Source organism: Lithobates pipiens, unplaced genomic scaffold, assembly GCF_037356315.1.
Source record: "Lithobates pipiens isolate NorthernLeopardFrog02 unplaced genomic scaffold, aLitPip1_a1.2 Scaffold_10, whole genome shotgun sequence".
Lineage (NCBI taxonomy): Eukaryota > Metazoa > Chordata > Amphibia > Anura > Ranidae > Lithobates > Lithobates pipiens.
This window is the reverse complement of record NW_027507686.1, coordinates 106,688,167-106,715,869: the sequence shown is the minus strand read 5'-3', so window position 1 is coordinate 106,715,869 and position 27,703 is coordinate 106,688,167. Positions and strand designations below refer to the sequence as shown.

Below are 27,703 nucleotides of genomic sequence, written 5' to 3'. Positions count from 1 at the left end.
TCCTGTAAAGGACCTATAAAAAAAACGTACCCTTCGTCCCTTTTTTCCGATCTCTATATAGCGTAAGAGGGGCGGGAGGACACGTAGAGAGAGAGGGAAGAAAAAAAAAAAACGCATAGCAAAAAAAAAAAAAGGGGAATGTCCTTATACTTTTGCAGCTATATTTCAGCTTGACCCAATTGTCTAATCAGCTGCTATCCACATAATGGAAAGTTACTCTCCAGTAGATATCGCTCCGAGCTTATCGCATAGTTCATCATTTAATTTTCAGCTTAGTTCGTAACATAGTTCATAACCTTTTCAGTCAGTACTAAGCTGTATCAATACTTAGTCCTTAAGTGAGCTTAAAACTCAGTACTAGTTTCAACTATCAGTTTAGTAATTCCAGCGTTTAATCAATTGAGCCGCTCCTAGGGTTATTAGGCAGTCATTGATATTTAAATAGGTCCTCTCGTTAATACAGTTCATGCAAACCGTTAAATTCCATAGATCTCATGGGTTCATAGTATTCAGACAAAATCATTGCTCCATCAAGACCTCTCTTATGTCTCCAGTCACTTAACCCACTCAGGCCCCCTAGTTTAGATGGAATTGAAAATTCTGCGACTTGGTGGATTTTTTTTTTTTTTGTATTTTATATTGCTGGGGCACCTATGAAAATCCTATAGAGAATCTATGAAAAGCGTACCATTCATCCCTCTTTCCCGGTCTCTGTATAGCGTAAGAGAGGCGGGAGGATACGAAAAAAAAAAAAACGCGGGGGGGGGGGGGGAAGAAAAAAAAAAAGAGTGTCCTTATACTTTTGCAGCTCTATATTAGCTTAACCCAATTATCTAATCAGCTGCTATCCACCACAGGAAGGAAAGTTACTCTCCAGTAGATATCGCTCCGAGCTTATCGCATAGTTAAATCGCAGAGTTCATCACTTAATTTGCAGCTTAGTTCGTAGCATAGTTCATAACCTTTTCAGTCAGTACTAAGCTGTAGCAATACTTAGTCCTTAAGTGAGCTTAAAACTCAGTACTAGTTTCAACTATCAGTTTAGTAGTTTCCAGTACTTCCAGCATTTAATCAATTGAGCCACTCCTAGGGTTATTAGGCAGTCATTGACATTTAAACAAGTCCTCTCATTGGTACAGTTCATACAAACATTTCAATTCCGTAGCTCTCATAGATCCATAGGTTTCCAAAAGAATCATTGCTCCATCAAGACCTCTCTTATGTCTCCAGTCATTAAAATTTTAGCCAGCCCCAGCTGCTGCATCTCTCCCTCAGTTAGTCATCAAATCTCTTTAGCTTCCACAGCAAACACAGTTCACGATGCAACAGCGCTGGATAGCCTAGGGGCTCTGGAGGGTAGTATACAGAGCATAATATACAGAGCACACAAAGGCAGAGATAAGAGGGGGGGCATATGGAGGAGACAGAGGGGAGGCCAGCACCAACAATCACTCGTGGGTTCTCAGGATCAGGTGTTTTCTCTTGCAGCCATTTTTTTGATTGAACCAGGGATATCTCTCACTTACCCCTGTTCAGTTTCCTGCATCCTTTACTGCTGTCCACCCCGATCTATCAGTCGCTCCTCCTTGGTCTCCTGATCCAATATCGTGGGGAATAGGCATCTGCGGGGGTCACCATGTGCTGTCCTCTAACACAGTGTTCTATCCCACTTCACCAGCATCTGCATCGGACTTGCTGCCATGGATCTCCTGCCTCCCCTTCCGTCCTCACAGACACCGCCTCGGGCTCCTCCCCCAGCCTTCCCACATCACATCCTGACCTGTGGCTCTCCTGGCGAATGACAGTTATTTCCCGCTCTTGACCATCATGCGGCAGTTCTGTAAGAGATGGTCTCCTATGAGACGTTTCTGGTTTGGACAGATGTCCATCTTCAAGATGGGCATCCTCCCTAGATTTAATTTTACATCGTTCAAAAATTTTTAATTTGGATTCCTCTTAAATTTTTTTTTGCTTAGCAAGGTCCATCCTACTTGCATACATTTTGGCCTAGATCCATAGCTAGAATTAAATATGATATCCTGGTAAAGAGACGAGATGTCGTTGGTATAGGCTTACCTCACCTAGAACTATACCACACTGCAGCAGTTAAACAGTGGGTCTCCCTTGAGTTGGATCTATAGCCTGTACCTCTAACCTCCCCCCCCCCCATGGTTTATGCCCAGTGACCACCCACCTCTAGCGCAGCTAACGCTTTTACTTTCCTATTTTCTATATGTCTGGGACAAGGTCATTACAAAATATAGGGCAACCCAGGGTTCCGTCCGAGTTTGTCAGACGGGATTTCTCTGTTGGCAACCACTACGCCCATTGCCAATATGGCAGGCGATTGAACAGAAGGGCTTGAAATCACTAGGAGCTCTTAGCTCTCTCTCCCGTTTCACTAGCGGACAATGGCCGCAACATTTTCATTTACGTTCCCTTTTATGAGGGGCTGGTTAAGGAATGACATCATGGGGATCTGACCATGTTTGAGGAGCTGTGCCTTTCTGGTTCATAGTGTTCACATGCCTTATCTAAAATATATGGTACTCTATTATCTCATGCATTTCCTGACTGCTCCTATTATGTTCAAGATGGTAGAGAGAACTAGGCTATAATCAGGAGGACTGGGATAAAGCTTTTACGCTTACATTCAAATCCACTAGAGCATCCCATTTTCAGGAAATAAACTATAAAATATTAACTAGATGGTATCGATGCCCGACTTTTTAAAATAAAATGAATAAGGCTATACCGTATCTTTTCTGGAGGTGCGGGAAGTAAAGAAGTCCATATCTACATGTGTGGTGGTCCTATCAAATCGTAAAACATTTCTGGTTGGCTATATTCCAGCTTAGCCATCTGGTCATGGGTAAGATGTGGCCTAAGACCCCAGAGGTAGCTCTCCTCTCTATGATACCAGGATTGATTTGGTTCAGTTAAATGGAAGTGTTTCGAATCCTGTTGATTCCCAGCTATTGGAAATCTACAGCAATACCATCAATAAAGAAACGGGTAGTAGAAATGAATAATATAATGTGGATGGAAAAGTTGATGGCCACAGCAAATGAAAATTACCCAAATTTCAGGGAAGTATGGGCTCCCTGGATAGAATTTCTTGATTCTCCTTTGCTGTTGTCCTTTATAGGGAATAGAAATTGACGTTATATTTTTCAAAAACACATATGACTGCCCCCCTTGGAATAGTCAATATGGGAAATAAAAGATAGTTGTTTTTTTTTTACCTTGTCATATTTGCCTGACCCACTCTGTAGGACGCTGTTAGAAATTTTAAATTCTAAAAAATATTTTTTTTTTTTCGCAGGGATAAAAAAGGTGTGTTATAAACTTTATTAACAATTGGTATATTTGAGCCTGTTAAAAGACAAAGTTATTGCTATTGTTAAAGTGTCACATTTACTGCCTTTTATTATGTTTTATTAATCCAATATCTCCAGACAGATGCAGCTTTCCTTTCCCTTATGGGTTTCCGTCTTGAATGCATTCTTACAGCTACAGTGTTACCTCTGTTATTGACCATGGTAAGTAAAATAGAGCAATCAACATTTCCCATTTCAGGTCACCCAAAAGCCTATATTAACATAAAAAAAAAAATTGTTTTGCCCTGATATACAGATATTATTCCTTGGTCCTCTTGTCCAGCTCTCTATGGATTGTCCCTGGGACTTCCTTGATGGCTTGAAAGTAGCTTTTGGTAAGTGGTTTCCAATATTTACAGTTTGCAGTATCTGCAGAAAATCAGTGTTTTGAGCAAATTTGTAATGCATTTTGCTTGATCTAGTCTGTAATACTTATTGGAGTTGTATCTGGTTTTTATTTGGTAATGCAGATCCTAGGTTCTGGATACTCTGCATAACTGACATGCGGTGGCTGCGTAACCAGGTGATTGCCCCACTAACAGAGGAGTTGGTCTTCAGGGCCTGCATGCTTCCTATGTTAGTACCATGTACTAGCCCTGGGACAGCTATCTTTACGTGTCCACTATTCTTTGGCATTGGTGAGTATAGCACGATATCTATAAACAACTTTGTCTTTATTTCAATTTTGAATATGTCGACTCCATAGGCTGATAACTTTCAAAGTAAACTGTAAGTGTCAAATGGATAGTTTTTTTCTGAAAAGCATTTTTGTATTTATTTTTTCTATATAATAGTTCAGTTTCTTTCTATAACAGAACATTTCATATGATGCACACCACTGGGGCCATTAAGTGTTTCATTGCCAGAGCCTTTCAGTTTTTCTGTACTTATCATATTTGGGTAAAATATTTTTTTCTTCTAATAATCAGCCGTTGTTTGTGCATAAGAGCCTATTATGTAGCTATCCTGGATTTGAGTCAAAATGTCCCACTTGTTTGAGGCAAATACATTCTCACCTGTGACTATATTCCAAACTGTAAAAAATTGTTAACATGAAGCTGAAGCTAAAACATTTTATTTACAGAGGAAGGAAGGGTTAGAACCCCTGTTAGGTATTGCTGTTTCTGCAGCTGCTAGGGAGATTCTCCTTCTTCTTTCTTTTTTGTCCTAGTTACCATTGTACCTGGGGTCAAAAGTGAGAGAAAATCAAATAAGTTGTCACCAGACAGTAGTAGAGGAGAAGTGCTCCAATAGGGGTACTTGTGGAGACAACTGTCTAAAAGAGAATTTTCCTCGCTTTGGAAGGATTTCCCTCTTATGTGAAGGGATTTCTCTTTCGTTGATTGACTGACACAGCGCCATTAAATCTTGGCTTGGTCATTACGCCACCTTCAGGAGAGGGCTAGGCAGAACATGTAATACATGTGAAAAACAGAACTGTGCAGTTCCGCCCAGGGGGCGGGCCCTCTGGCTATAACCCCTCAGCCTGCTTCCTGGAACTCAGTTTTTTCTGCCTAGTGAAGGACAGCATGGCGCAGCACTCGGTCAGGGTGGTGAGTCCTGCGGTGGGGCCCCTCAGTCTGTTAGCAGCTAGGAGGATGGGATTGAGCACCTTGTCCTAAGTTCCCAAGGGTGGCAGATGGTGGGTCAGCATGGCGTCAGAAGCTGGCGTTTCTTCCCCAGATCTCCCTGCAGTTGCAACCGGCTCGCCTGCAAATAGTGCAGTGCCTTTGGACGCTTTGTTTGTTGCCAGGGTGGAGGCAGAATGGAGGCGGTGTGAAGGCGCAAGGGGGGGGTAAAAAAATAACCTCTGCCCCCCCGCCCTCCGGAGAGAGCTCTGATTCAGACTCGGGCCCCACAGTGACTGGTGGCCCCTGTTCAGATGTGTCAGAGGATGCTGACCAGGACCGTTCAGACAGTGAGGATGATTCCCGGGTCCGCTCAGGAAAAAGTGCTAGTTGGAGCACTTATCACCGCTGTGCATGATACCCCGAAAATACAGGATACAGCAGGATCCTCTGCTCAAGTGGCGGTCCCTTTTGGGTCCCATAAGCCAGCCTAAGGTGTTTCTGTATGCGACTTATTTTGATAAGTTCATATACAAGGAATGGGGAAGCCCACAACGGACCTTTTCGGTCCAAATAAGAATGACATTGCATTACCCCTTTGAAGGGAGCCTCCTTAAAAAACGGTCGGCTCCCCCGGTCGTTAATCCCCCAGTATCCAGGTTAAATAAAGTAACCAAGTTTCCGGTAGAAGGTGCTCCTGCATTTAAGGACCCTACTGGCGGGAGGGCCGTGGCAGTTGCCCGGTCCATGTTTATGGCAGTGGGGTCAGTGCTATGACCGGTACTGGCCACGGCATTAGTGTCACAGACCCTTACCGAGTGGGCAAAACTATTGCACCGTGAATTGGAGAAGTAACAGTCTCCTCCGGTCTGCGTAGAACTAGTAGGCCAGTTGGTGCACGGCCTTAAATATGTCTGTGATGCGGCCCTGAATACACTTCCCCTGCTCTCCAGAGTATCAGATATCAGCAGTGGTGCTGCGGCGCCTGATCTGGCTAAAATGCTGGTCTGCAGACCAGACATCTAAAAAAAAGCCTTGACGGATTTGCCCTACCTTGGTGATCGGCTATTTGGAGCTTCACTGGATGACATTAATACGAATGTCACAGGTGGGAAGAGCACATTGCTCCCACAGTCCAAGAAGGGTAAGGAGCCACTCCGCAGGCAAGGGCCCTCCTTTTTGCGCTCAAAAGAGGCTTTTTCGTCTGCCCGGGACTTCAGGTAAGCGCTCTCAGTCCAACAGGGCGACTGCTGAGGGACAAAAGCGTCCCTGGTCTTGCAAGCCTGCGAGCAAAAGTACTACCACATGAAGGTTTGCTCCCACCCGACACATGGGTGAGGGGTCGCCTTTGGGGGTTTGCAGCTCAGTGGGCCTCTCGGCTGTCCGACCAATAGGTCTGCAAACTGATTTCATCGGGCTGCAAGATAGAGCTCCTCTCTTGGTCACCAAACAGATTTTTTCCCTCCAACATACCTTTACTCCTGGCTCGCCGGGAGGCTCTGTTTGGGGCAGTAAGGGACCTGCTCAGATGCGGGGTGATAGTGCCTGTTCCAAAGCTGGAAAGGTTTCAGGGATTTTACTCCAATCTGTAGTCCCCAAGAAGGAAGGGGTACATCCATTCCTGGACCTAAAAGCCCTCAGTTGCTTTGTGAAAGTACAAAGGTTCAGAATGGAATCAGTTCACTCCGTAGTTGCACTACATCCGGGGGACTCCCTGGCGTCCTTGGACATCCAGGACGCATACTTGCATATACCCATATGCCTCAGGCATCAGAGGTTTCTGCATTTTGCAGCGGGGGAAGAGCACTACCAGTTTGTGGCGCTCCCCTTTGGCCTGACTTCAGCACCCTGAGTCTTTACCAAATTATTGGCTCCAGTTTTGGCGTTGTTGGGACAACGTGGGATCGCAATCGTGGGTTACCTAGATGATCTCCTTCTGAGAGCAGCTTCCGCCTCAGAATTAAGGGAGGAGGTGGCGATCACCATGCAAACTCTACAGGAGTTTGGGTGGGTGTTTAACCTCAAAAAGTCGGTACTAGTGCCAACTCAGTGCCTGGGGTACCTAGGCTTACTGCTGGACTCCATGGAAGCGAGAGTGTTTCTTCCTTCAGACAAACTGTAGACACTCAGAGCCACAGTGAAACTGTTGATGAACCACAGGTGGTCGTCGCTGCGTTTCTGCATGTGAGTTCTGGGTCTCATGGTAGCCTCCTTTTGAGGCGGTACCGTACGCCCAATTTCACACCAGAGTCTTGCAGAAGGAGATATTGTCCAAACGGGACAAATCTCCGTTATCCCTGGATCGGCAGATTTGGGTGAGCCAGTTAGTCAGGGACTCTCTTCACCGGTGGCTGAGGTCTCCGGCCCTTTGGTCCGGGAAATCATTCCTGCTTTTTATTGGACGGTGATCACAACGGACGCCAGCCTGATTGGCTGGGGTGGAGTGCTGGGTGTACAGTCAACCTAGGGCCTCTGGTCGCTGGAGGAATCCCTGTTACCGATCAGTGTGCTCGAGCTTCGAGCGATCAGGCTATGTCTCTCAACATGGTCAATGAGGCTACGAGGGCATCCGATCAGGATCCAGTCAGGCAGCGCCACAGCGATGGCATATGCCAACCATCAAGGAGGAACAAGGAGCTAGGCTGCAGCACAAGAGGTTACTCACATCCTTCGGTGGGCAGAGCGACACATACCGGCTCTGTTGGCCATATACATCTTGGGAATAGAAAACTGGCAGACGGACTATCTAAGTCGCCAGATGCTGTACCCAGCAGAATGGTCATTGCATCCGGAGGTGTTCAGGCTTCTTGCTGATGTGGATCTTCTGGCCTCTTGGCTCAATCGCAAGGTGCGAAGTGTCCAGGACAAGAGATCCTTGGGCGGACACAGTGGAAGCATTGGTGGCTCCATGGAAGCAGTACCGGCTGATTTACGCCTTCCCTTTGCTCAAATTGTTTCCTCACCTGCTTCCCAGAGTGGAGGCCGAGGGGATTCCAGTGATACTGATCGCTCCAGATTGGCCCCGGCATCCCTGGTACGCCAGCCTAGTACGCCTGGTGGCGAATGCTCCCTAGCAGTTGTCGATGCGCGAAGACCTTCTATCACAAGGTTCGATACTCCATCCTTCTTTACCGTCGCTGGTTTTAACACCATGGCTGTTGAAAGCCTGGTGCTAAGGAACCACGGTCTACCAGACACGGAAATCCCCACCATGCTGAGGGCACGAAAATCTTATCTGAAGATATACCGTTGTACGTGGTAGGCTTATATCTCCATGTGTGAGGAGATGGGGTGGCGTCCGCGCACCTATTCCGTTTCCAGGATCCTGCTGTTCTTACAGCAAGGAGTGGACCAGAAACTGGCTTTAAGCACCATCAAGGGACAGATATCAGCCTTGGCTGTCTTTTTCCAATGACCCCTGGCATCTCACTCATTGGTAAGCACCTTTGTGCAAGGGGTTCGGCATGTAGTCCCTCCTGTGTGACCACCCCTACCTCTGTGGGATCTGAACCTGGTGCTATCGGCGCTTCAGAAATGCCATTTGAGAACATCAGGGAAATTCCCTTGTTGACTCTTTCTCAATAAGTGGTCTTTCTAGTGGCTATTACATCTGCCAGGAGGGTTTCTGAGTTGGCTGCCTTTTCTTGCAAGTCGTCCTATCTGGTTTTCTACAAGGTAAGGTGGTGTTGCGTCTGAAACATTCTTTTCTTCCGAAGGTGGTTTCAGCCTACCATCTCAATGAGGACATTGTGTTACCATCTCTGTGTCCTAAGCCCGACACACCCTAAGGAGGTGGCCCTCCATTCCCTGAATGTGGTCCAGGCCCTAAGGGTATATCTGTCTGCCATGGCTGCCTTCCGGAATTCAGATTCTCTGTTTTTTTCGGTAGCTGGTGAGAAAAAGGGGCTGACAGTCTCGTCCACTACCATCTCACGGTGGATCAGGCAGATCGTGGTCTAGGCTTACGCCTTGAAGAGGCGGGTGCCCCCCTTTCCTGTGACGGCCCATTCCACCAGGGTAATTGGGAGCTCTTGAGCTTTCCGACACCAGGCGTCTGTCTCTTAGGTGTGTAAGGCGGCGACTTGGTCGTCCGTTCACACTTTCACAAAGTTCTACAAAGTTGATGTAAGTGCATCTTCTGATGCTTGCTTTGGCTGCAAATTTTTGCAGGCGGTCGTGTAATCATTGCAATAATGTAGCTGTGTCCATCAATGAAGTTCAGAGAAAAGGATTTTACGGTGAGTACAAAAATCCTATTATTTCCTTGATTGGACACAGGCAACTAAAAAAAACCTTCCTTTACTCTATCAAGAACATTAAAAAAATGCTCTGACTTTGGATATACTTTAAAAATTGGTCCCTCACCTAAAAGTCAATGATTCAACAGATGGTAATTTAAAATATTATCAAATAATTATAATGCTGAATTTGTGATAATGCACATTGCTTAAGTCAGTGCCAGGATACATTAGCTTGTTACGCTAAAGAAAAAGAGGCTTTGCTGTACAACCTAATCCCTGAGCTGTATTTTCCCACAATACCCTATCTAGTACCCAGCACACCAGTGGCCTTTTTAAGTACCTGTGCAAGCTTTTTTTCATAGAAATTTTGGTGATCACTGTGGACATCCCTAGGACTGGGGTCCTGTATTTGATTACTAGAAGGATGTTACATTTTTGAAGTTTTTCTATACTCCCTCTGCTTGTGTTGCTTTTTTTCTGTGTGCTATGGTTTTCTTTTGCAATCTAAAAACTGATTGGTAGGTTAGAACTCCACTTTAACTACTGAGATGCTGTAAGGTGTGCAGTACCTCATTGGTGCAATGTGGTGCAGTTTATTGTAAATGGGACCCTAATTCACTGTGTCAACATACTAATGTGTTGCGCTGCATTGTGCAGTGCTGCCGAAAATGCTGCATGCAATGCAAATGTAATTGTAAACCTTTGTTTTGTTTTTTTTTTAAAACATATCATACTTACCTCCACTGTGCAGTTAATTTTGCCCTGAGCCTTGTCTTCTGGGGTCCCCCGGCAGCTCTCACGGGTCCTTCCTGCATTGGTAAACTCCCTAGGAGAAGCTCTCTCCCAGGGGGTTACCCTACAGGCACGCTCTCGAGTCCAGCATTTGCGTGCATAGATACAGAATGCCCTCTGCCCTGCCCCCCGGTGCCCGCATCATTGGATTTGATTGACAGCAGTGGGAGACTATGGCTGCGGTGCTATTAATCTATCGAATCAAGAGGCGAAAACCGCAGGCAGAGCGGAAGAGCCGAGGGAATGAATGGTCTCAGGTGAGTAAAACGGGGGTCCGGTCACTGCCAGAAGTTTTTTCACCTTAATGCATAGGATGCATTAGTGGAGGGCCACCCTGAAAAAAAGAGCATTAATATTATTAAAAAAAAAAAAAATTGAAAAAAATTTTTTTTTTTACCTGGTCAGAAATCCCTGTTGCTAGGCAGTCTTCCTAATCTGCCTTCTTCCTGCTCCTCGGTGATCTTCGGTCTTCTGGGTAATGGGGCGCGCTGTGTTCTGGGAACTGTGTGTTCCCTAACACAGCGCGTCCCATTCACAAAGCGCTGCACGACTCGCGCTTGCGCAGTAGGAAACAGGCAGTGAAGCCGCAAGGCTCCACGGCCTGTTTCCCTTAGTACAAATGGCGGCGCTGGGATCTGAGAGCCGAGGGACAGGTCGGTCTCGGGCGGCCGACATTGCAGGCGCCCTGGAAAGGTAAGTCTCCTTATTAAAAGTTAGCAGCTACTTTTTTTTAGCTGCTGACTTTAACCACTTTCAGACCGGACCAATTTGCTGGTCAAAGACCAGACCACTTTTTGCGATTCGGCACTGCGTCGCTTTAACTGACAATTGCGCGGTCGTACGACGTGGCTCCCAAACAAAATTGACGTCCTTTTTTCCCCACAAATAGAGCTTTCTTTTGGTGGTATTTGATCACCCCTGCGGTTTTTATTTTTTGCGCTATAAACAAAAATAGAGCGATAATTTTGAAAAAAACGCATTATTTTTTACTTTTTGTTATAATAAATATCCCCCAAAAATATATAAAAAAACATTTTTTTCCCTCAGTTTAGGCCGATACGTATTCTTCTACATATTTTTGGTAAAAAAATCGCAATAAGCGATTATTGATTGGTTTGCGCAAAAGTTATAGCATTTACAAAATAGGGATAGTTTTATAGCATTTTTATTAATAATTTTTTATTATTTTTTTTTTTTACTAGTAATGGCGGCGATCTGCGATTTTTATTGTGACTGCGACATTGTGGGGGACCCATCGGACATTTTTGACACATTTTTGGGACCATTGTCATTTATACAGTAATCACTGCTATATAAATGCAGTGATTCCTGTGTAAATGACACTGGCAGTGAAAGGGTTAACCAGTGGGTGGCAGTGTAGGGGTTAAGTGTTCCTAGGGGTGTGTTACTAACTGTGGGGGGGTTGGGCTTTCATTTAGTGTACACTGATCTCTGCTCCAATCACATGGAGCAGAGATCAGCGTCACTAGTTGCTAGGCAGAATGGAAAAATGTTGCTTACACAGCATTTCCTCCATTCGGCCGCTCCGTGAGACGGGGATGCCCGCGGCGATCGAGTCCGCGGGTCCCGCGACCGGACTCACGGGGGTCCCGACCAGCGTGGGAGCGTCGAATATTGGACGTACCTGTACGCCAATATGCCTGCCCGTACCATTCTGTCGACGTACATAGTCGTGCGCTGGTCGGGAAGTGGTTAAAAAAATTTTTTTATAGCTGAAACACCGCTTTAAGGTGAAAAAACACAAGGGTTTACAACCCCTTTAAATGGATGGGCTGCCCTAACAACACGTGTGAGCACAGCACAGTGCAGTGAACTGGGATGTGTAAATGGGTCCTTATTAGCAACTGAAATAAAAACTAGTGAATTAGCATCCTCTGTTTCCAATAATCGGCTAAAAACTTAAAAAAAAGTTGTGGTATAATTTAGTTAATATGTAACGTTTAAAAAAGACAATTTAATTCTTTGAATATGTAAATGCAGGGTAAATAAAAATAACCAGCTATATGGTTAGGGAACAAAATATCTAATCTAGTTTGATAACAAACAGAAAAGATGTATATACTCATAGAGGTTGAATCTGATACATGACTCCGACATCAAAATTTTAACTTAAAGGAAAAAACAAAAAACCCTAAAACACTGTTTCTCGATCGTTCATTGGCGGACACAGCAGGTCTTCTTGACCTAGGACTAAGCAGAACGTGTTAATAGCAACACTTGCACAGTACCGCCCAGTACTGACTATAACCCCTCACACTGCATCCAGCAGCTCAGTATTTTCTGCCTAGTGTAGGAGAAGGACCTGGCTCCTGGTGGGACTATTGGTCCTGGGAATTTTCTCTTTCGCTCACTGACTGACACAGATCCATTAATCTTGACCATAGGGTTGTTATGCCACCTTCAGGAGAGGACTAGGCAGAACATGTTATACATGTGAAAAAACAGAACTTTACAGTTCCGCCCAGGGGGCGGTCCCTCCAGTAATAACCCCTCAGCCTGCTTCCTGCAGCTCAGTTTTTTTTCTGCCTAGTGAAGGAGATGGACCTAGGAACCCTACGGAACCATCGGTCCTGGGATTTTTTTGCTGAAGTTTGCCTTTTGCGCACGATTTTAAGATCATGTGATCTGCTATCAACAGCCAGCTGGGTGACGGGCTTGATAATCTAGATACTTGTAGTCTCTCCAGCCTGGCCATTGAGCGTGTGCAGACCCTAGCTACGTGCTGGGTTGGCCATAACATGCCCGTCAGGCTCCAGGGGCGGCTGGTGAGCACAACGCTCCGAGGCACACATATGACTGGACTACCGATGTCTTTGTCACAGTGTGCCATGGCCAGCAGCCACCCCGTACCGATCGGAGAGTGGGTCTGTGATGGGATGTCCCCAGCTCATCCGGATGGTAAGTACAGCTCTCCCTGCCTTGGCGGGATTGAGCAGCTGGGCATTCCCTGGGAGGTCGATTCGGGGGTCCCTCTCCTCCCTCTCTTCTCTCCCTGTCCCTATTTTCCCTCCCCCCTGTGGGGGATGCTGCATGATGGGCTGATGAGTGGTGTGTGTACCTGTAGCCAGGGGTTCCCCGGGGGGCTCTCACCTGGATGGGGGGCTGCGCTGGGTGGCTGTGGTCTCCTTGATGGGTGTCTGGTGGTCTGCATGTGCCATAGCGCTGTTCTGCTGCAATTTTCACTGTGTACAGTTGTTTGTCAGCCATTTTTTGGTGTGCCTCGGTGGAAAGCATGGTCAGGGGCCATTTTTCTGTAGCTCGGTGGCCATTTTCTCTGTGATTATGTCAGACAGGGTGGGTCAGCATGGCTTCAAAAACTGGTGTTTCTTCCCCCGAACTCCCTGCAATTGCAACCGGCTCGTGTGCAAACAGTGCAGTGCCTTTGAACACTTTGTCGGCGGCCCTTAAAATGTTTGTTGCCAGGGTGGAGGCGGTGTGGCCGCAAAAGTGGTAAAAAACGTCCCCTGCCCCCCCCCCCCCCCCTCGTCCTCCAGGAAGAACTCTGATGCAGACTCGGGTCCCGCTGAATCTGCATCAGAGCTCTCCCTGGAGGACGGGGGGGGGGGGGGGCAGGGGACGCTTTTTACGCTTCAGATGATGCTCACCAGGACTGATTGGACAGTGAGGATGAGTCCCTGTCCGGAGCCAAGCAAGACAAAGCGCTAGTTGGAGCACTTATCACAGCTGTGAGTGATACCCTGAAAATTCAGGATACAGCAGGTCCCTCTGCTGAAGTAGCGGCCCTTTTTGGGTCCCGTAAGCCAGCCCGTACACCTAAGGTGTTTCCGTATCTGACTTATTTCGATAAGTTCATATACAAGGAATGGGGAAGACCGAAACTGACCTTTTCGGTCCCAAAAAGAATGGCAGTGTGTTACCCTTTTGAGGAGAGCCTTCTTAAAAAATGGTCGGCTCCTCCTGTCGTGGACCCCTCAGTATCCAGGTTAAGTAAAGTAACCACGATCCCGGTAGAGGGGACTCCTGCATTTAAAGACCCTACTGACAGGAAGACCAAGGCAATACGGCCAGTCCTTGCCACAGCACTTGTGTAGCAGATACTTATTGAATGGGCAAAACTTTTGCAGGCTACTCCCGTCTGCGTGGAACTAGCAGGCCAGTTAGTGCAAGGCCTTAAGTACATCTTTGACGTGGCCCTGGATACGCTTCCCCTGCTATCCAGGGCTTCAGTGTCAGCAGTGGTGCTGAGGTGCCTGATTTGGCTAAAATGCTGGTCTGCGGACCAGGCATCTAAAAAAGCCTTGACGGATCTACCCTTCCTTGGTGAGTGGCTCTTTGGATGACATCATTAAGAATGTCACAGGTGGGAAGAGTACCTTGCTCCCACAGGCCAGGAAGACCAAAGAGCCACGCTGCAGGCAGGGGCCCTCATTTTCCGCTCAAAAGTGAGGCCCTAATGGGGGCAGTAAGGGATCTGCTAAGCCGCGGGGTGATGATGCCTGTTCTGGAGTCAGAAAGGTTCCAGGGATTCTGCTCCAATCTGTTTGTAGTCCCCAAAAAGGAATATGCCTCAGGCATCAGAGGTTTCTGCGATTTGCAGTTGGGGAAGCCCACTACCAGTTTGTGGCTCTCCCCTTTGGCTTGGCATCAGCACCCCGAGTCTTTACCAAGGTATTGGCTCCAATTTTGGCGTTGTTGCGACAACGCGGGATCGCAATCGTAGGTTACCTAGACTATCTCCTCCTGAGAGCATCTTCTGCCTCAGATCCTGCACATCTGCAGGATGTGGCGATTGCCATACAAACCCTGCAGGAATTTGGGTGGCTGTTGAACCTAAAGAAGTCGGTGCTCATACCGACTCAGCCCTTGGAGTACCTAGGCTTACTGCTGGACTCCATGGACGCAAGAGTGTTTCTCCCTTCAGGCAAGCTGCAGACTCTCAGAGCCGTGATAAAACTATTGATGAACCGCAGGTGGTCGTCGCTACGCTTTTGCATGCTAGTCCTGGGACTCATGGTGACTCCTTCGAGGTGGTACCGTACGCCCAGTTTCACACCAGAGTCCTGCAGAAAGAGATCTTGGCAAAATGGGAAAATCTCCGTTATCTCTGGATTGGCAGATTCGGATGAGCCAGTGAGTCAGGGACTCCCTGCTCTGGTGCCTGAGGTCCCTGGCACTTCGGTCCAGGAAGTCCTTCCTACCTCTACATTGGACAGTGATTACAACGGATGCCAGTCTGACCGGCTGGGGTGGAGTTCTAGGAGTGCAGTCGACCCAGGGCCTCTGGTCGGGGGAGGAATCCAAGTTGCCGATCAATGTGCTTGAGCTTTGAGCGATCAGGCTATGTCTCTTCATATAGTCAATGAGACTTCAAGGGCGTCTGTTCAGGATCCAGTCAGACAACGCCACAGCGGTGGCATATGTCAACCATCAAGGAGAAACAAGAAGCTCGGCTGCAGCACGGGAGGTCACTCACATCCTTCAGAGGGCAGAGCGACATGTACCAGCCTTGTCAGCCATATACATCCCGGGAGTGGACAACTGGCAGGCGGACTACTGAAGTCGCCAGATGCTGGACCTAGGAGAATGGGCGTTGCATCCGGAGGTATTCAGGCTACTGTGCCTGTGGTGGGGCACACCAGACGTGGATCTCCTGCCTTCCTGTCTCAATTAGAAGGTGCCGAGATTCGTATCCAGGACAAGAGATCACGTCAGACGCAATGGTGGCTCCGTGGGGTCAGTATCGACTGATCTACGCCTTTCCTCCGCTAAAGCTACTACCACGTCTGCTCTGCAGAGTGGAGACGGAGGTGATTCCAGTAATACTGATTGCCCCAGATTGGCCTTGGCACCCCTGGTATGTCGACTTAGTGCGCCTGATTGCGGACACTCCCTGGCGACTACCGTTAAAGAAGACCTTCTTTGTCAAGGTCCGATTCTCCATCCTGCTTTACCATCGCTGGTTTTAATGGCATATCTGTTAAGAGCCAGGTGCTAAGGAACCGGAGCATGTCGGACTCTGTGATTTCAACTATGTTGAGAGCACGGAAATCTTCTTCTCAGAAGATATACCATTGTACCTGGAAGGCCTACATCTCCATGTGTGAGGAGAAAGGGTGGCGTCCGTGCACCTATTCCGTTTCTAGGATCCTGCTGTTTTTACAGCGAGGCGTAGACCAGAAATTGTCTTTAAGCACCATTAGCTGGCCTTGGCTGTTTTTTTTTCTAATGACCCCTGGTGTCTCATTCTCTAGTGAGCAGTTTTATTCAAGTGGTCCAGCATGTAGTTCCTCCGATGTGTCCACCTTTACCCCCGTGGGATCTGAACCTGGTGCTATCGGCGCATCAGAAACCGCCGTTTGAGAATGTCAGGAAAATTCCCTGGTTGACTCTCTCTCAGAAAGTGGTTTTCCTAGTGGCCATTACTTCGGCCAGGAGGGTTTTGGAACTGGCGGCCTTGTCCTGCAAGTCTCCCTATCTGGTTATCCATAAGGATAAGGTAGTGTTGCTTCCGCAACCTTCTTTTCTGCCGAAGCTGGTTTCGGCGTTCCACATCAATGAAGACATTGTGTTACCATCTCTGTGTCCTAAACCGACACATCCTCAGGAGGTGGCCCTTCACTCCCTGGACGTGGTCCGGGCTCTAAAGGTGTATATGCCTGCCACGGCTCCCTTTCGGAAGTCACACTCAATGTTTGTTTTGGTAGCTGGTCCGAAAAAAGGTACGGCGGTCTCGCCGGCCACTATATCTAGGTGGATCAGACAGATTGTGGTACAGGCTTACTCCTTGAAGGGATAGGTACCCCCCTTTCAGGTTAAACAAGGTAACCACGATTCCGGTGGAAGGGAAGGATTCCTGCTTTCAAGGACCCAGCCGACAGAAGGGCCAAGGCGGTTGCCCGGTCCATGTTTGCTGTGGTGGGGTCAACATTGCGGCCAGTGTTAGCCATAGCCCTGGTGTCGTAGACGCTTACTGAATGGACTAAATTGTTGCACCGTGCATTGGAGAAGCAACAGGCTTCCCCCTGTCTGCGTGGAGCTAGTGGACCAGTTGGTGCAGGGCCTTAAGTATGTCTGTTATGCGACCTTAAATACAGCCCCTTGCTCTCTAGAGCCTCAGTATCAGCAGTAGTGCTACGTTGCCTGATTTGGTTGAAATGCTGGTCTGCGGACCAGGCATCTAAAGAAAGCACTGGCGGACTTGCCTTTCCAGAGTGAGTTGCTATTTGGAGCCTCACTGGATGACATTATTAAGAATGTTACTGGGAGTAAGAGTACGTTACTCCCACAGTCCAGAAAAGGGAAGGAGCCACGCCGTAGGCAAGGACCCTTCTTTTCCGCTCAGAAGCAGATTTTTCGTCCGCCCAGGTCGGCAGGTAAGCACTCCTATTCCGACAAGGTGCCTGCCGAGGGACAAAAGCGCCCCTGGTTTCACAAGCCAAACAAGCTTGCGAACAAATCTGTTACAGCATGAAGGCTTGCCCCGCCCTGTCTCTCAAGTGGGGGGTCGTCTTCGGGAGTTTGCAGCCCAGTGGACCTCCCTACTTTCCGACCAGTGGGTCTTCAAACTGGTTTCTTCAGGGTACAAGATAGTTTTTCTTGTCCGCCAAACAGATTTTTTTTCCTCCCAACTTTCATCATCTTCCGGCTCGTGGGGAGGCCTTGTTTGGGGCAGTACAGGACTTGCTGCTGCGTGGGGTGATAGTACCTGTACCGACGCTGGAAAGGTTTCATGAATCCTACTCCAATCTGTTTGTAGTCCCAAAGAAGGAAGGGGTCCATCCGGTCCTGGGCCTCATGGTCCTTTAACAGCTTTGTGAAAGTACAAAAGTTCAGGATGGAATCGGTTTGCTCAGTGGTCGCTGCACTCCATCAGGGGAATTTTCTGGCATCCCTGGACATCAAGGACGCATACTTGCATGTCCCCATGTGCATCAAGCATCAGAAGTTTCTGCGATTTGCGGTCAGGGACGAGCACTACCAATTTGTAGCTTTCCCTTTTGGCCTGGCGTCGGCACCAAGGGTCTTCACCAAGGTGCAAAAGAAAAAGAAAATAATTTGGGACTTTAGATGAGGCCTCTGAAGTAGGAATCAGAGGTACCTCCATCACGGCTTTTGCGCAGCAAAAAGAGAGAAAGGGTTTAGGACTTTGAGTGAAGCATGCAGCTGGAGCTGGACCCGCAAGCCATCTAAAGTTGAGTTGCATAATTTATAATATGCAATATAAATACGTAAACATAAGATACAATTGTATATCACGTTCCATACATTAGTGATAAAATAGTCACTGACTGTAAACATAAGGTAGCAGCATTGTTGGCTCAAACAACTGGATGTATAACCATGATTGTAGCATCTGTAGCTCGACGCATTTTGAGACTAAATATCACCCATCAGGAGAAAACGCTGTAGGGATGTCTAAATGATTGAAAAGTAAACTGAACACACATAAGATGGGGAAGGGGGAATGATGGAACATTCAACCATACTTACAGGTCAACAATGAACGTGGATGCCAAGGCAAAGCTGAGGACAATTGTCTCCCATGGGAGCAGAGGTAGCAAAAACAAACGGCAAAGCATAGGGGAATCCTGAAGGGTGAGGTGTGACTGGGGGAGTGGACCCCACCAAAATCCATGTATGTGCATGGTTTCTGAATGAAAACATCTGTAAATGAATATAAAAGTGTGTATGAATATATGAGCCGTATGTGAGATGATATTATATTACTGGTGAAGCAGTAATCCAAATTCATTATAAGAAAGTGGTAAAAGATGTGGGAAGTAAACGTAAATGTGGAATAGAATGTTTAAAAAAAACATGAAAAAAACACACACTATAAAGGAAAGACCAATATTGTTGATGTGCCTGAACTTAAATGAGATGGGTGAAAATATGAATGGAGATAAAAAAAACTACAAAGGCAAAAAAGCAGGGATGAAAGATGAAAATTGCCTCTTAAGTGGATGTGCATGTATGTGAAATGGCTGTGCATGATAACCCAGAGAGCATCAGCCCAAACAGAGAGTGCCCGTTCAAACAGTGGAAGTATGAATACTCCACTGCAGCCATTGTTTGCCACCAACGTCACGCCGGCAGATATGGGAGAGAGGGAAGGCGTCAACCCGAGTGATAACTGCCCAGCGAATGGCACCAAACACACTCACTCATCCAAAACACCGGATGTAAAGCCCAGGAAGCCAGCGCACTAACGTCAGATCGACGTCATGCACCCGGTGCTGGGGGCGTGGCGTCAGCGTACAGCAGAATGCCCATCCGACCCCTCCACTAATGGAGTAGGAAGGGGGGACCCCACGGTGCACGTTGCAGCTCCCAGGGCATGACCAACCACAGCTGCACCAAGCAATCCACTCAGCCCACACACCAAGAAACACTGTGCCATGAATGTATGAGTGCATGCTGCATATCTGTATATGACATGTTAATGACTGCCTAGTCTATTTATCTTGACCCATGAGTATGCACGGGAAAAGAGTAGGGTTGTCCAAAAATTGCTGTCCCTGCATACATGCTTCCATCCTTGTTAATTAATGAAAAAGAAAAGAATTTGGGACTTTAGATGGGGCCTCTGAAGTAGGAATCAGAGGTACCTCCATCACAGCTTTTGCGCAGCAAAAAGAGAGAAAGGCTTTAGGACTTTGAGTGAAAGCATGCAGCTAGAGAGCAAGGAGGCACTGAAGGTTATACAAATTCATCACCAAGGTTCTAGCCCCGTTTTTGGCTTTGCTAAGGCAGTGAGGGATTTCAATCGTGGGTTACCTGAATGACCTCCTTCTGAGGGCAGCTTCCGTCTCAGAATTAAGGGAGGATGTAGCAATCACACATCGACTTATGAACAAGAGTATTGGTATGAAAATTCTTTGTACAATCGATGAGTGGGCGAATTTTGTTCGCAAATTTCACTTGCTTTTAACATAAAATTTTTAATGCATTTTTGCAATGCATGAATCTATCCATTAGTGATAGAGGGGGGTGGCTGGAGAGAGGAGCGGCACCCATTCACCCTTAATGGATGCACCGCCGCTGACCGTGTCCTAGTCCTGTGTCCCCAAGTTTGGTGTCCCTTTCTCTTATGGTTCGGGAGCAATGCCATGCTTGTAAACCCTTACAGACCACTTTGACCTACAGGTAAGCCTAGATTAAGGCTTACCTGTAGGTCCAAGAAAGACATGCGCCGTAGACAGCGGCGCGCAGGCGCACTGAGCGCTCCACAGTTAATGGCGATATGCCGCAAGTGGCGGCTCCCGTGCGCATGCGCAGGAGTGACGTAATCGCGGCTCCGACGAATGACAGCGCCGAAGCAGCGAGACCCACCAAGAAGATGGAGGCTCCGGACTACAGGGGACAGCGGTGACTTCACTGGCTCATGTGTCAGGTAAGTGACACATAATGGACTACTATGCAATGCATAGTAGTCCATTATGCTTTACCTTTGCAGGGAATCAAAGAGGAAGTAAACCCATCAGGGTTTACTTCCTCTTTAAATCCCTCCTCTTCCACCATGGCTTCAGTTATTGTGTTTCCTCTTGTCCCCATCAACATGGGGACATGGTGCTTGGGGGGACCCCAAAGCATCCTCCCAATGTTGAGGGCATGTGGCCTGGTACGGTTCAGGAGGGGGGTGCTCTCTCGTCCCCCCCATCTTTTCCTGTGGCCTGCCAGGTTGCGTGCTCGGATAAAGGGTCTGGTATGGATAATTAGGGGGAGCCCCATGTCAATTTTTTTTTTCATTTGACGCAGGGTTCCCCTTAATATCCATACCAGACCTGAAGGGCCTTGTAATTGAATTTGGGAGAACCCCCCTGCTTTTTTTTTTTTTTATCAATGACTTTCATTGAGTGTTCTCTGTATTACGGCCGCAAGTGATTTTAATGACTTTTTTTTTCTGCAGAAATTACATTTTGTGCAGGGACAGTTCTAAGCACGAGAAACATGTGCCCCTTTCACAGGCATACTATAGACACCCCCCAGGTACGAAATTTAAAGGAATATTACACTTTTATTGTTTCACTTTAATCATTATTAAAATCACTGCTCCCGAAAAAACATCAGTTTTTAAAGCTTTTTTTTGCATTGATGGCAGGACTCAGGTCCCCAAACACTTTTTAGGACAGTAACTTGCATATTAGCCTTTAAAATTAGCACTTTAGATTTTGAACGTTCGAGTCCCATAGACTTTAATAGGGTTCTAAAGTTCACACGAAGTTTAGGTCTGTTTGCAGGTTCTGGTGCGAACCAAACCGGGGGGTGTTCGGCTCATCCTTACTCCTGAGATGCAGATGCCTTTTTTTTTTCTACTATGTCCATGGATATAGGTTAGCTCTGTAGGTCGAAAATGCAATGCTCATGTTTTTCTAACCAATTGCAGTTTTATTACAGGGTATATTTGTTAATACCTGGGTACCAAGGGGTTGTTGCTACCGGCAATGTTTATAATCAGCCCTGCATTTTTTTTGTTTTCTATGTTTTGCTGTTTTTCATATTTACTGTTCTTACAAAAGCTTATTTGAATGGTTTGCACACATGGCTTTAAGGATAATGTCGTATAATGTGAAGGGTCTGGGTTCCATTCACAAGCGCTGGATGGCCCTGAAGGATTTCAGGGGCTCAGGCGCAGATGTGGTGATGATCCAGGAGACTCACTTCCGGGGAAATGGTTCACTTAAATTTGCCTCAAAGTTCTTCCCCACCTCCTTCCTTGCCTCGGATTCCACAGGCAAGGTGGGAGTGGCGATTCTGATTAAGAAATTGTGTCCTATTAAGGTTAAAAACTCCCATGCTGATCCTCATGATAGATTCCTCATTCTAGATTGCGAGTGTATGGCCACTTCTTACAGCCTTGTCAGTCTATATGCCCCCAATATAGGTGAGATTGACTTTCTCAACAAACTTTTTTAATCCCCTCAATACTGTTCACAACCTTTTTATGACCATTGGTGGGTATTTTAATCTGGTTATGTCACTCACTAGAGATAGACAAACCCTCCTTAGTACTACACCTTCTAAAAACATTACATCCCAAGCCAACTCATTCCGCAAATGTATTAGGTCTCATCAACTCTTCGACTCATGGAGGATCAAGCATCCTTCCGCTAAGCAGTTCACGTTTTTTATTCCCCGGCTTATAAAATGTATTCACGTCTTGACCATTTTTTTTTTATTTCGGCCCCACTCACCCCCTATGTGGTCGAGTCTGACATATCACCTATTACATGGTCGGATCATGCTCCCATTATGTTAGACCTTATGCTCTCCCAGGCTTACACTAGATCTTGTCATTGGCGTCTTAACGATCACCTCCTGCAATCTGAAGATTCACTTTCTATTTTAGCAAAACGTTTGGAAGATTATTTTCAGCTTAAGATAGAATTCGATTGAATTTTCTACACTGCGGAAGGCACACAAGGCTGTATTTAGTGGTGCCTGCATAGCTGAAAGCTCTTGGTTGAAGAAAGATATAAATAGACTTATGTAGTCCCTTACATCCGCTCTGGTATCTGCAGAGCGGAGGCTGTTGTGCGGCCTCACGGTGTTGAAACTACGAAAAGGTCACTTCCCTCAGAGAACAAATCAAACTAATACAGCTTGACAAGGCAGCCAGATCCCTGTTATGGACAAAACAAACATTTTACGAATATTTGAACAAACACCATAGAATGTTAGTCAACAAATTATATCCACGCCCATTTAGTTCATTCCCTGACTTCCTCCTACAGGCGGATGGATCTAGAGCACACTGCCCCCGTGAAATGTCAAACATTTTTAGCAAATTCTACCATAAATTGTAAAACTGTCTGACCCCGGAGAACCATTTTAAATTTACTTAGGAAAAATTTGAGACATTTTTCTCTAACATAAAACTTGCAAAATTATCTTCAGCAGATTTAGCTAGTTTGAATACAGATATAACGGCTGAGGAACTTTTGACTATAATTAAGAAACTTCCATTACATAAATCACCCACCCCTGACGGTTTGTCCTATTTTTACTATAAAACTTTGACACTCACATGCTGACCCTCTATGATTCCCTGCTTAAGGGCACATCCCCACACCCACAATTGTCCCACTCCTACATTTCTGTTATCCCAATGCCTGGTAAGGACCCTTCTATTCCGGATAATTACAGACCCATAGCTCTTTTAAATTCGGATTATAAAATATTTACCAAAATTTTTGCATCCAGACTTATTCCCAAAATGATACATAGAGATCAGGTGGGCTTTGTTCCTGGCAGGCATGCGGGGTACAAACCCGCCATACAATAGATTTGATAGACCTTTTGGACAGATCCTCCCGTCAGGCATTGATCTTAAGTTTAGATGTACAAAAGGCCTCAGACCGAGCTGGCCTTATATGTTTACTGTTTTAAAAACATTCGGTCTTAGTGGCCCTTTTCTAAAAGCTTTAGAAGCTCTTTATTCGAAAGTTACAGCCCAAGTCCAGATGTCATTCTTCCTGTCGCCTGGCTTCCCCATGACAAACGGAACTTGACAGGGGTGTCCTTTTATCACCACTACTTTTTATTTCATGTCTAGAACCCCTGGCCGAGTCCATCCTCACTCATGTGGATATCCGTGGGGTGGTGATGAGACAGGGAGAATATAAATTGTCGCCCTTTGTGGATGACATTCTGCTCACTATTACTAATCCATTAATATCTCTCCCTTTATTGCATAAACGACTGACCTCCTTTGGTGCCATTTCAGGGTATAAGGTCAACACTTCCAAAACTGAAGCCCTCCCCATACACATCCCCTCACCCGTATTATCGTAGCTTAAAGAATCATACCCTTACAAATGGTGCAATACCTCCCTCAAATATTTAGGTGTCCTTCTCACCCCCTCTTACTCCTTTATTCTGCTAACTTTCCACCTCTAGTTTTAGACATCAACAAATCCCTGCTGGTCTGGGCAAAATATCCCCTCTCCCTGTTGGGCAGGATTAATGTTCTAAAAATGTCTGTCTATTTTACCCAGATTATTATACCACTTTAAAACATTACCAGTTGCCATGCCTTCCTCCCAACTAACTAAAAGCACTTCAGAGGAGTTTTCTAAAGTTCATATGGGGCGATAGGGCCCACCAGATAGCGAATTCTGTGGTATTTGCCCCAATATACGTGGGGGGATTGGGTGCCCCAGATATTAAATATTACTACGCCTCACATTTGAGGGCTATTGCCTCGTGGTCCTATTTATTCGCACCAAATCAATGAACCGCCATTGAAAAGGGAGTGTTATATCTGGTACACCCAAGCTCCTTGGTTTGGGGCACCCCCCATACCTGGATCCCATTTTCAAACGTCAATGTACTGCTCCAATGACTTTCACCTTAACCATTTGGCATAAATGCCTCATCTAGCCTCTTCCTGTCCTCCTCTTGTAAATTTGTTGTTTAACCCAATCATACCAGATAGTATGTCTATGAGCATGGTTTTCCCGTGGCTTAACGCCCCTCTTTTCCAACTCCAAAATCCGGTTCATTCTATCATGTGGAGATTAAATACTTTTGATGCTCTATATGAGACGATTGATATACCCCCCCCCCCCCCCAACTTTTCCATTTTTATTTGCAGGTTAGACATTTCTTTCACTCTATATCCCCAACCTGAACTCTTGATAAACCAATTGCCTTTGAGTATCTATACGCACAAGACCCTCACCAATTACATTTAATATCCTCTGTTCACCGTATCCTCCATGAGTCGACCCCTCTTATCGAGACCACACACCACTACATGAGGAGATCGTCCCATTTAATAGGTATACCTATTACGGTCCAGGTATGGGATAGGATTTGGTCCTCTACTTTCAAGTCTTCCAAATGTGTAACCCAAAGGGAGACGTCCATTAAGATCCTCATGTTTTGGTATAAAACCCCTGATGTGTAATAGTATGATCCCTCAGTCTCGTCATACTGTTGGCGTTGCGATACTTACACAGGTTCCTTATTTCATATTTTCTGGCAATGTTCTATGATCCAACCCTTTTAGCATGATGTGAGGATACTCATACAGAGAGCGGTGGATGTGTCCCTTATGCTCGATCTCTTCAATTATTTGTTAGGCCTCCCCTTTTCTGGTATAACCAGAAAAGTTAATCGGCTTATTTCTTATATTTTGTTAGCTGCCAAAAGGCTTATTCCATTATGCTAGCTGTCCAACACACCTCCTTCTTGGTCAAAATTTCTACATCTGGTGGCTGAGGATGGAATATTTAACGGCCTCTGCACATGATACTATCCCCCAATTTGAAAAAGTATGGGAACTTTGGGATTGATCGGAATATGGGACCCCTATGTCATTTACCACAATTTACAGTGGTGTGAAAAAGTGTTTGCCCCTCATTTCCTGTTCCTTTGCATGTTTGTCACACTTAAGTGTTTCGGAACATCAAACCAATTTAAACAATAGTCAAGGACAACACAAGTAAACACAAAATGCAATTTGTAAATGAAGGTGTTTATTATTAAAGGTGAAAAAAAATCCAAACCATCATGGCCCTGTGTGAAAAAGTGATTGCCCCCCTTGTTAAAACATACTATAACTGTGGTTGTCCACACCTGAGTTCAATTTCTCTAGCCACACCCAGGCCTGATTATTGCCACACCTGTTCACAATCAAGGCATCACTTAAATAGGAGCTGCTTGACACAGTAAGGTCCACCAGAAGATCCTTAAAAGCTACACATCATGCCGAGACCCAAAGAAATTCAGGAACAATTGAGAAAGAAAGTAATTGAGATCTATCAGTCTGGAAAGGGTTATAAAGCCATTTCCAAAGCTTTGGGAATCCAGCGAACCACAGTGAGAGCCATTATCCACAAATGGCGAAGACATGGAACAGTGGTGAACCTTCCCAGGAGTGGCCGGCCGCCCAAAATTACCCCAAGAGCGCAGCGACGACTCATCCAAGAGGTCACAAAAGACTCCACAACAACGTCCAAGGAACTGCAGGCCTCACTTGCCTCAGTTAAGGTCAGCGTTCATGCCTCCACCATCAGGAAAAGACTGGGCAAAAATGGCCTGCATGGCAGAGTTCCAAGGAGAAAACCACTGCTGAGCAAAAAGAACATCAAAGCTCGTCTCAATTTCTCCACAACACATCTTGATGATCCCCAAGACTTTTGGGACAACATTCTGTGGACCGATGAGACAAAAGTGGAACTCTTTGGAAGGTGTGTGTCCAAGTATATCTGGCGTAGAAGGAACACTGCATTTCATAAAAAGAACATTATACCAACAGTAAAATATGGTGGTGGTAGTGTGATGGTCTGGGGCTGTTTTGCTGCTTCAGGACCTGGAAGACTTGCCGTGATAAAAGGAACTATAAATTCTGCTGTCTACCAAGAGATCCTGAAGGAGAATGTCCGACCATCTGTTCGTGTACTCAAGCTGAAACGAACTTGGGTTCTGCAGCAGGACAATGATCCTAAACACACCAACAAGTCCACCACCGAATGGCTGAAGAAAAACAAAATGAAGACTTTGGAGTGGCCTAGCCAAAGTCCTGACCTGAATCCTATTGAGATGTTGTGGTATGACCTTAAAAAGGCCGTTCATGCTCGAAAACCCTCTAATGTAACTGAATTAGGACAATTCTGCAAAGATGAGTGGGCCAAAATTCCTCCAGGACGCTGTAAAAGCCTCATTGCACGTTATCGCAAACGCTTGGTTGCAGTTGTTGCTGCTAAGGGTGGCCCAACCAGTTATTAGGTTTAGGGGGCAATCACTTTTTCACACAGGGCCATGATGGTTTGGATTTTTTTTCACCTTTAATAATAAACACCTTCATTTACAAATTGCATTTTGTGTTTACTTGTGTTGTCCTTGACTATTGTTTAAATTGGTTTGATGTTCCGAAACACTTAAGTGTGACAAACATGCAAAGGAACAGGAAATGAGGAAGGGGGCAAACACTTTTTCACACCACTGTAAACTATACTAGCACTGTATCTGTGTTCGTAACACCTCCGTCTCCCCCTTATTTCTATGTACGCCATTTCGTGCCTTTCTGAGTCTCTTATCTCTTACCATATACCCTTTATAAAAAAAAAACTTTGTTTTTTTATTTTATGATTGTTTTTTGGTTTTGAACTTCTATTACCTACTTACGAGTTGTTTACTTTATATATCTTTGATATGCGGTGCAGATCACCCCTGTGCTTTGCACTTGTGGACTTTGTTTATTTGTGCCTCCTATTTCGCTATTTTTCTCTGATATCATTATGTTTTCGATATCTATGCAGTCTACATTATGCACCAATTCTATATTTGTTCTTTAAAAATAAAAAAAATAATAAAAAAAAAAATTAGCACAAAAAAAAAAAAAGCCCACAATGGCTTCCACTGTTGTCGCAAGGAACCTTGAATTCTGAGTAGAGAAGCTGAAAAACCATGTAGAGGCAGGCACATCAGGGAAAGATCTTTTGGAGTCCTTTCCATTGATACTGAAAGCAGTAAAGTACATGGTTGATGCATCTGCTGAATCCGTTAAGATGTCAGCAAGGTCGTCGGCACTGGAGTCTTTCCCTTTCAAGAAGAAACAACTGATTAGAAATAATTCTTGTGCTGTCCAACAGTTACAGAAAAGCAGAGATCAAGACCACAAGAGCCGCTGGGTCTCTCAAAGGGGTAAGGGAAAAGGAGGAGTTCTCTTTAGATCTCCCCCAGACCAGCCCCCTAAAAACAAATGACAGTCTTACCCTACAGTGGAACAAAA

General features: G+C 45.9%; 1 protein-coding gene across 4 annotated transcripts in view; it reads left to right on the top strand.

Annotated features, from left to right (window-relative positions):
* Nucleotides 1-27,703, top strand: part of RCE1 (Ras converting CAAX endopeptidase 1) — a 289,886-nt gene that overhangs the window by 97,107 nt on the left and 165,076 nt on the right. For all 4 annotated transcript variants that reach the window (XM_077457273.1, XM_077457265.1, XM_077457257.1 and 1 more), the window contains exons 3-5: nucleotides 3,459-3,542; nucleotides 3,637-3,715; nucleotides 3,851-4,018. In XM_077457273.1, coding sequence (XP_077313399.1) covers nucleotides 3,459-3,542; nucleotides 3,637-3,715; nucleotides 3,851-4,018 — 331 coding nt within the window. The remainder of the gene's footprint in view (nucleotides 1-3,458; nucleotides 3,543-3,636; nucleotides 3,716-3,850; nucleotides 4,019-27,703) is intronic.